This window comes from Talpa occidentalis, unplaced genomic scaffold (genome assembly GCF_014898055.3).
Source record: "Talpa occidentalis isolate TD23 unplaced genomic scaffold, MPIMG_talOcc4v2.1 talOcc4.13, whole genome shotgun sequence".
Taxonomy (NCBI): domain Eukaryota; kingdom Metazoa; phylum Chordata; class Mammalia; order Eulipotyphla; family Talpidae; genus Talpa; species Talpa occidentalis.
The window spans coordinates 71,510,514-71,520,782 of record NW_023601322.1 but is presented as its reverse complement, the minus strand read 5'-3'; the positions used below and the strand labels follow the sequence as shown (position 1 = coordinate 71,520,782).

General features: G+C 37.0%; 1 protein-coding gene across 1 annotated transcript; it reads right to left on the bottom strand.

Moving 5' to 3' along the window:
• Positions 1-1,608: 1,608 nt before the first annotated feature.
• LECT2 (leukocyte cell derived chemotaxin 2) lies at positions 1,609-9,302 on the bottom strand. The gene is made up of 4 exons (XM_037508346.1): positions 9,296-9,302; positions 8,085-8,181; positions 6,180-6,325; positions 1,609-1,793 (listed from the first exon to the last, which is right to left on the bottom strand). Exons 1-4 carry the CDS (start codon positions 9,300-9,302, stop codon positions 1,627-1,629), a joined length of 417 nt encoding a protein of 138 aa, XP_037364243.1. The 3' UTR covers positions 1,609-1,626.
• Between the last annotated feature and the right edge of the window lie 967 nt (positions 9,303-10,269).

Below are 10,269 nucleotides of genomic sequence, written 5' to 3'. Positions count from 1 at the left end.
GCTCATGAAATCACCTCCCAATTATAAAACTACAGCACTGATAGTGATTTAAATTTTTCTGAATTGTCCTCTATCTGGTCCTGAGGTATTTAGTGTTCATTATTTGTTTGATTTCCTTCTTATATCTATGTGTTCCTAAAAGTTGTGCTTTGATTTTAATAGTTTTAACTTTATAAAAAGAATAGCAAGCTGTTTGTGATTGCTGTATAATATTCCACCTTATAGCTAAGGCTTAATTTATTTGTCCAGCCATTTCTCAAGTCCGATAGTTCCATTTTCCTCTCATATGTCTATACTAAGAATAGAATCATTCTTTTGGAGTTTTGTGTATTCTAAAACTTACTAAGCAAAAATTCATGAAGAAAGTTTCCAGAATAATGATTTCAACTTACTTATTCCTTATTGACTAACTAAAATCTCTAGGCATATGATCCTACTACCAAAGAGTAGAACTCATTTTTGGGTTTTTTTGAACATTTGCATGATCTTGTTTCTTCTTAGTACCTATTGTCAACATATCTAGGAACAGAATAATATAGATAAACAATGATGTGTAGAAATAAGTGTCTATGACATGTGTTTGACCAGATGAGGCTAACTGACTCTGTTCTAGGAGATACTTGTGGTTGAGATTCACCTCTTTCTCTTTCTGGTACTCTCTGTATTGCAATCTTATTGAATTCTAGAATATTACATATTTCCTTGGACTACCATCATTCAATACCTAGAAATTCTCTTCATAAAAAGTATAGGAAAGTATGGCTATAAAGACCAGAATATTCTGTATTATCCATACAAGCAGCTCACCCTCCAACCAACTTTACAAACCTAATGATAATGGCTGAAATTCTGACTACCTTAACTCAAAAGAAACTTGCAATTTATTTAATATTTGTGTATGGGTATTTAATATGTATTTAATATTTGTATATGAGTATCTACCATTGTACAACACTGTTCTTATACCATAAAATATGCATCAGGCTTTTTCTTATTTTTTCTTTCAAGTAAAAAGTAGCTAATTTTAGAAGGGTCAAAAATGCACTCTGGATCAGCTTGAATTCATGTGCTTTTTATCTGGTGTATTCAGGAGTGAGAAATCTTAAAACACCCCAGATCCCACAGGTGACAGAAAAATCAGGGAGTACCGGGAAATTAGTTGACATTCAAACATCAAAGTGGCAATGACTTCAAATCAAAATATCATCTCTCGTATTTCTGTTTGAACACACATTTCTTGAGACCCAGGCTATAGTATCCAGGCTTTTATTTATTTATTTATTTACTTACTTACTTACTTATTTTTTAAGGATTTATTTATTTATTTAAACAAGCACTAGGTACAGTCAGAGGCATGGGAGGGTGAGAGAATTCACCAGAGCCAGAGCAGAGAGTAAAACAGGCCGAGTGACAAAGTACACTGCTGAAGGGAGCAGCAGGCGCGGCAGGAGAGGTCTGCGTGCCATGTGGGATCCTCTCCTGGTGGCCAGGGATCAAACCGGCGCTGCAGAGGCTGCGGGCAGCTTCGCAACCCAGCGTTCAGCTGCTGCGCCACCAGGGAGACCCAGTATCCAGGCTTTTAAAAGATGACTTTCTATTTAGAAGATCTGATCATTCATCTTCCACTTATAGGTACCTAGTAGGATCACTCAAATCACAGTTTTCAATATGTATGTGGGATTGTATGCCAGGATGAACTTTCTGCAAGGGTAGTAGCATTCCCAGTTTTTCTCCCTTTTTGATAGAACCTTTATATTTAATTGGCCTAATGTAGAACATTTTAATACAGAAACCTGAAAGAAAAGAAGAAATAAAATTATTCACTATCTGGGTTTTTGAATCAAAGTTCACAAAATAAAAGCCGAAGTGGATAAAAGGACAAAGGAAATGAGTATTAATTGAACTCAATAAGGAAGAAGAAATGAAGACTAAAATTATAAGATGCCCAAGGGAGAACAGATTCAAATAAAATTTAATAAAGTCTTTGACGAATAAGAGAAAATACTAGGTTGCTGAGAATGGATAAAAAGACAAATGAGTATTAATTGAACTCAGTAAAGAATAAAATGACAAAATCTTATCAGAAATGAAGATTAAAATTACAAGATGCCCAAGGGAGTATAGATTCAAGTGAAAATATATTAGTCTTTGAAGAATAACAGAAAAAATACTAGGTTGCTGAGAAAATTGACCCAAAGCAATGTCAGCTCCAAGGCATACTTAATAAAATTATTATACATTAAGGACAAAAGAAAAATGGAAATAACTGGCACAAGAATATAAATCATCTTAAATACCAGAAGAAAACAGTTTTAAAAGCAAAGGACCCACCAAACAGAGAAATAGAGACTTATTATAATACCATAATTATAAAAAAAAATGACAGTGTTGAGATAATACAGGTTATATCTGCAAATGTTGGCTGTTAAGGAGATTTTTCTGTTGGCTTGGAAAGAAAAACCCACTTCTATATGTGTCTATAAAACAAAGTAATCAAAAAAGGCTTACAATTAGGGGGCTGGACAAAGATTTGCAAAGCAAATGGTAGCAATCAGGAAATCAAGGCCTATGATTCTGCTACCAAAAAGTGGAACTCTGGCTTTGAACCAAAACAGAAGTCAATTTATAGTGCTAAAGGCATGAGGAGACAATAGTTTAAACTACCTGTGCATTAAATAACACAGAAGTCATCTATATAAAGAAGAGACTTTAACACACTTCTTTAAGTGCAAACAGATCAACTGAACATAAAACAAGGAAGGGGTATCAGTTATGCTCTCCAGTGTGGTAGCCACCAGCCACATGCAGCCCTTCAGCATTTGAAATGTAGCTAATCTGAGTTAATGTGCTCTAAGATACGTACTGGATTTTAAAGACTTAGTACAAAAACCTTATTAATAGTTTTTATGTTATATGTTGAAGTAATATTTTAGAAATATTTATTACAATTAATTTCACCTGTTTCTTTTTACTTAATGTGATTACTAGAAAATTTTTACTTAATGTGGGTACTAGAAATATTTTTACTATATTTCCTTTGTATTGTACTGCTGTAGATGATTTAAACAAAATCAATAAGGTGTTTCTTGGGTACATATAAAAGATGTATAAGAACTCTACAACTAATATAACAATGAAAGAGAAGACCTAAATAAATGGAGGGATATAATGTGTTCATTGACTGCTTTTATTTTTTTTTAAAGATTTATTTATTTATACAAGAGCTGGGGTTCAGGCCAGAGATGAACGGGGGTGAGAGGACTCACCAGAGACAGAGTGGGGAACAGAACAGGCAAACTGACTAAAACACACTGCTGAGGGGAGCAACAGGCGAAATAGGAGAGGTCTGCTTCGCTTATGTGGGTTTCTCTCTGGCCGCCTGGGATAGAACTCATGCTGCAGAGGCTGTGGATTGCATCACAGGGCAGTGCTTAACCCCTTGTGCCACCAGGGAGGCCCTCATTGACTGCTTTTAAAATGTTTGTGTTTCTCACATTGCTCTATATATTCAATGCAAAGCCAATCAAAGTCCCAGTAGAGAATGGTGGAACTTGACAAACTGATTCTACAATTTGTTTGGAATTTAAACTACCAAGAATTGCCAAGGCAATCTGGAAGAAGAGCAAAGTTAGAAGGTTTTACTACCAGTTATCAAGATACATATTAAAGCTATAGTAATTCAGATGGTGTGGTATTTGTGCAATATTAGCAAATTGACCGAAACACAATAGAAAAAATAAAATAGGAAAACCAGAAATAGGACCACATTTATTCAGACCCTGATTTATGACAAAAATACTGCAGTGCAGTAGGGAAAAAGGGGTCTTGTCAAATTAATGGTGCTGAGTCAATTAGAAATAAAATTGGTTAAAAATTTTTATCCCTATGTCATTCCTTACATATAAGTCAGTTCTAGGTGGCTTATAGATTTAAATAGGAAAGATGAAACAATAAAGTTTGTAGACAAAAATATATAGGATTATCTTCATGACGTCAGGGTGGACAAATGTGTCTAAAGCAGGTTAAAATGTGTTAATAAAATAAATAGTACTACATTGGCCTGCATTAAAAAGAACTTCTGTTTATTAAATGGCAACAGTGGGTGAAAAGGCAGCCAATAGAATAAAAAATATTTACATAGAGCTGACAAAGTACTCATATCCAGAATATGGAAAAGGCTTCTACATACCAGTAAGAGAAAAAAAGCAAGAATAGACTGTGAACTACTTAGTAGGTATTTCACAGAAGATAATACCAATGTTATCAAAAAATATGAAAAAGCACTCAATTTCATTAGTTATCAGGTAAATACAAATTAAACTGAAATAAGATGCCACTACACACTCCTCAGAATGGCTGAAAGGAAAATGATAGAGATAACAGCAGGCCCTATGTGTGGAACAACCGGAACTTCCACACACTCCTGGCAGGAGTATAGATTGATGCTATTACCAAGTAGCCCAGCAGTTCCACTCCTATAGCATTTGCTAACTGCCGAATAGGTACATTGATTTAATTATACATTCTAAAACTGGGGAAATGACCACAGGGTAAACTTGTGAATGCAGTGGGCGGATTGTAAGGTTGACTCTGATGAAAAACTACATTGCTCACCTGACTGTAGTATACCCTGGTCTCATTGGTGAACCACAGTGACCTTTTGAGTATCCAGGAATTAGTTTCAGTTTTGAGTGAGTGTCCAATAATTGCCAAAGAACTTAATTCTTATTCCCCAAAGTGCAGTTATCCTGCTAAGTGGCTGCACATCCCTTTGGGGATGACCAGAGTAAAAATTTTTGCCTGTGACAGAGCCCTTTCCTTAAATGGACTTGGCCTTCCCATCACTCAGGGGCCCTGGCATTGCGAACTGGCTCAAGACTGGAAGTTTGTTGTGGGGGTGATATTTGTGACCCATTGTTGTGATTACTGAAGACAGAATTTTGTTCATCAGACCTACAACATTTCTATTTAAATATTAAGGCTTTCATAAGCTACCCATCTCTTCATTTCTAGGGACACCATGATTAACTAGCGAATGCTACACATCTCTGATTCTGATGACTCTGATTACTGCTTCAGCTCTGCTGCCTGTTAGGTAACCATGCTAACCTTGACCTTGGCTGTTAAGTGGATCCTGATCATTGGCAGTGGTTTCTCTTGTGATTTTAGGCCTAAAGAGGATAGCCACCTTCCACATCCTCAAGGATGTGGGCTGCTTCACAAAGTTCTTCTCACTGATATGGCATGGGGGTGTCCCCCAGATCCATTCCCAATGGGAATGCACATACATATTCATTACAAGACGTATACAGGAAAGTTCGTAGTTTTTTCATAATCACTTAAATATGGATACTACTCCAGTGCCCACCTAGAGACAAATGATTAAATTGATAATCTGTACCCATAATGGAAGGATGAAGGAGCTAAAACTACAAGGATGACTCTCACAAACATGATGTGGAGTGAAAGCTACACAAAAACCACTGCATGCTGCTTGTATCGTTTTGAAAGCAGGTGAAACTAGTATATGATGTTAGGAGTTGGGATAGCAACTATCTTGCTGGGAAAAATAATTAAAGGTAGCAAAAGGGGTCTCCAGGATGCCACTGATATCCTCTTTCTTGATCAGCATGCTGGTTACACAGTTACATTCCCTTCAAAAATTCATGGAGCTGTACACTTAGTCTTTGCACACTTGCTCTGAGGTATGTTATACCTCAGTAGAATTAAAGAAATGAAAAAAAAAAAAAACCCCAATGTCTAGAGTACCAGGAGACCCAGCTATGTTTGGAACATAGAGGCCTTTGAAAATCAAGTATCATTGTTTTCAAATTGTGGGATTTGGATAAACGGACATATCTATTACAGTTAATATTGCTAAAAGTGATTTTGTTTATAGATTGTTAAGCAAAACCACATGGGCCGCAGAAAGAAAGTTATTCAGTTGGTTATAGAGTTTTGTTGGGTTTGTGATTCAGTTGGTTATAGAGTTTTGTTGATTTAGGAGAAGTGGTAGAACATCTTTGAAAATACAGTAGCTATTTTTGTTGGTGCCCTATATCCTCTGTGTTCTAGGTTTTATTATTCTGAAGAAAGTAGGGACTTTTGTGAAAGTCCATTAATGCATGGAATATGCATTAAACAAGGATCAGACCTCTCCCAGGTATATCCACTCTTACCTCCTCCAGATATCCGAACACCATTATTGATAGCATTTTTATTTGTGTAAGGTTTCTCTTGGCCCACAATCCTTCCGGTGAAAGGTGCATAAACAGTAGCTCCATCAGAGCACAGGACATCCACACCCTGGTGAAGCATATGATTTCTAGGATGTAAATAAGATTGAACAAATTGAGTCACTGCCCTGGGTGCTTTATTGCACAGGAATGTGGTATTAGCATATTATTCTCAGACTAGAATTTCAAAAATTTAAGCTGCCAGAACGTGTTAGGATTTCCAATCCATGTTGAGGTTTCTTGACTCCGTTTAGCCCAGTTTTATCCTCCTTCCCTGCAGGTAGAAATAACCATGTTGTGAAAATTAAGGCATTTAAAATAGCTCTTGGTACAAAAACCCCTTTGAAAATATTATATACTATTATGTGGCATTTTGGGGAAATGAGGCAATCTTTGTAAGTAAATTTTATAGATACCTTGACCCCCATCAAGATACTTAGAAAAGTGTTGTCATTTAATGAAATCTATCTATCATAAAATAATCACCTGTTACCCTAGTCTTGTTTTTCTCTTAGCGATCCAGAAGTCCTTATAAACATCATGTACTGCATTGCATATGGTATTTTAATGCAGTAAGCGATACTTCTGGGTTTGTGAAAGTGTACAGAACAAAATATAATTATCTAATAATCCTCACTGCTGTCACTCCCTGCTCTGACCACCTGTTCTTCCTTCTTATAGTCTTTTTTTTTTTTTTTTTATAGAGGCATGCTTTATTTATTTATTTATTTGTTTGTTTGTTTTGTTTATACATGCACTGGGTACAGTCAGAAGCGCGGGAGGGTGAGAGAATTCACCAGAGCCAGAGCGGGGAGCAGAGCAGGCAGAAGGACCGAAGTACACTGCTGAGGGGAGCAGCGGGCGGCAGGAGAGGTCTGCGCGCCATGTGGGACCCTCCTCCAGTGGCCGGGGAGCAGCCGGGGATCGAACCGGCGCCACAGAGGCTGCGGGCAGCTTCGCAACCCAGTGCTCAACCGCTGCGCCACCGGGGAGGCCCCCTTCTTATAGTCTTTACCTGGAAAGTCAGACTCACCAGGATTGTTAGGAATACATGTTAAGCAATGTCCAGCAGCTCCCAAGTGAATAGCCAGTGAGTTATTGTATAAGTCCAGTGGGTATGAACTAATTGATTATTAAATTTGGCAACTCAGAGACCATTTTTCCATATTTCTTGTTTCTTAGCTCCATTCCAGATACTCATATTGCTTTGTAAGTAGTATTTGTGTAAGTGAAAGTTCCACTACAATTAGGATGGAGATCAGTGATAAAATTTTACACATGGCTGTTTCATCAGAGAATGACATCCCGGGATGGTGCTGTGTTACTGAAAATTCACAAAATTCACTTTGTCTGGAGGAAATGACCTACTTAGGGCAGCCTCTGATGTTTGACTCTCAGAGCCTGGGTCAGTATAATATGTTGTGATGCAACGTGAACCCCAAAGACTGAATCTAAGCCCAACCTTCAGTATCTCCAACTATGTTTGGCTTGTCTGTTAGCCCTTTGGTGCCTCAGTTCAAATTCCTCATGTACAAAATGGGATAGTAATGTTGGATCTTCACTTTGGAAAAGCCTGATGAGATAATCCAAGTATGAAGTCTTTGAGAGGGAAAACACAGCGTCCCCCCTCTTTTTTCCTTATCCCATGCTCTGTTCCTACTTTAGAGCCCACAGTTGAAGCAGAGTTCTTGAAAGTTACTCCAAAGGTAATAATGTAATTGGTTTCTCTCTGAGCTCCCTGCCATTTCAGGGGGATGATTATGATCACTCAGGGAAATGTTAGGCAAGAACACCAAGCAAAGAGGTTTAGAGCCAAAAGAGTCTGATGATTATCTGGATAGCCCATACCTTTGAGCAGCATATTGGCCACAGCCATGGCCGTCGCATGTCCTGATCTCATTGGAAGACTTGCCTGCACATATATTAGCCCACGGTCCAGCCAGTGCTAAGAAGGAGAAAAAAGAGAAGCAGATTTCTAACCTCATATATTTCTGGTATCCATTTGCTTTATGTCTCCCAGTGGATTCTGAAAATTCTGCTTTCATTATAGTTTTTCCCTAACTTTCTGTAGTTCAAATCAGGGAAGATCTTCCTCTAACTCCTGATGTAGATATAAAATTAGCCTTTCACTTCACAAAATTCTGTTTCATGTCATATAGAGTATTTATAAATGTGTTTGTTTATAATCATTAACTTCCATTATGACAGTTTATTTCAGCTTATTTACTGATTAATGGCATAAATAGTACTTTTCAAATTTTCTTTGTTTATTACTTGGCCTGACATAAACCTGTGATTAGGGTAAGCAAAATAATCAAACAGCATGATTCACAGAAATAATTCTAGAATTTCTAAATTAACTTTGAAATGGTCCTTGAATGTTAGCCTTTCTAATCAAATCCAAGAAAGTGTTTGTATTAAAGGAGTAACAAATTGAACTGGCCAAGTTTATTGTATAGTAAATATATCTCTCTCATTTGCAAACATGGAAAAGGGAAATTCTTAGAAGTAAGAACATGTTAAACCCATTTAACCTAGTGTGGAGTGAGAAGATAAGTTGGGAAGGGAGTAGAAACTATTACATGAAACACGATTGAGCAGTTAAGACTTAGAGGAAGGGGCTGGCTCTCAGTGTATTTTATGTAAACTTTGTTTTAAATCCTCTCTAATTTAGTAGCCACTTGACAAATGTTCAATTGAACTGAATTTCCTGGACATCCAATGTTAACATTCGTGAAAAGCTTCAGTTAGCAAACTCATCATTTCTCTTCAAAGCTAGCAAAAACAAGAACTTGTTAATTTGACTGTTGATTTTTTTTTTAGAAAATAGTTTGCTATTTACTTCTCTGAAGAGAAGCTATAGAAATGTTTTTTTTTTAATGTATTTTTAAGAGGGGTTTCAAAAGTCTTATACCTTGGAGCCAAACTTCAATTTGATACCTTGATCAAGATATAGTACTGTCACTTGGCAACTAATATGTGTCCTAAGGGATTGAGTTATATATTAGTCAATTTATTAATTTATTTTTCTCACCCACTGTGATTACTAAGGGGCATACCCCTCATCCTAATCCTCACCTGTCTCAGATTCAGGAATTTTCTAAATTACATTTTTACACAAACTTCTTACCTTCTAAGTATGTTCCATTTAAGTCCCAGACCAAAACTGAGCAAATTTTCATAAAATCACCTCATTCCATGGTTATATTTCCTTCACTACAGAACCAGTAGCAATTAAGGACCATGTAGTCTTCCTCTTCCATTTTTAATAATGAAAATTTGGGTTTTAAGTGTGCTATTAATGACTTTTAAATCTATCTTTGAAATGAGTTTTTAAAAATTAAACAAGATTCTAAAAATATATTTTGGACTTACCAGGTGGAATCAAAACAGCCAAAAAGAAGAGTCCTGTAGAAAACATTTTGTCACTTGCTTCCCTTATATTTCTTCCTGTGAAGATAGTATTGCCCCCACAGTCTCTTTGAAGAATATTCAAGTTTGAATTAATATTTTCTAGCTGTTTAGCCCTAGAATTCCATCTCTCATTTCTATATTTCAGTGTGAGTCACACAAAAATACAAGAATGGAGCAATTCAGCTTCTAGTGTTCCATGTATAGCTCTGGTTTGCATGTGGGGCAGATGTAAAAGCCTTTGATCTGAAGAAGCAGCTAATTGTATTTGAAATGTTCACTAAATATTAACAGAAAATGATAAGGTTAGGCACTAGAGTGACTGCCCTCTGGGCTATGGCTGATGAGAGAATAGCAATGTGAAAAATTGTGTATTGGTTACTGTCTGCTAGTAGAGCTATCCTTCCTGTCAAGTAGCACATATCTCAGAAAGGAATTGACTGCTAATAATGCATAACACGGGCTTCCCTGGTGGCGCAGCAGGTTGAGTGCAGCGCTTTGAAGCTGTCTGCAGCCTCTGCAGCGCAGGTTCGATTCTTGGCTGGCCAGGGAGATTCCCACATGGTGTGGCAGACCTCTCCTGCTTCCCTTAGCAGTGTATTTCGGTCGTCTGCCTGTTCTG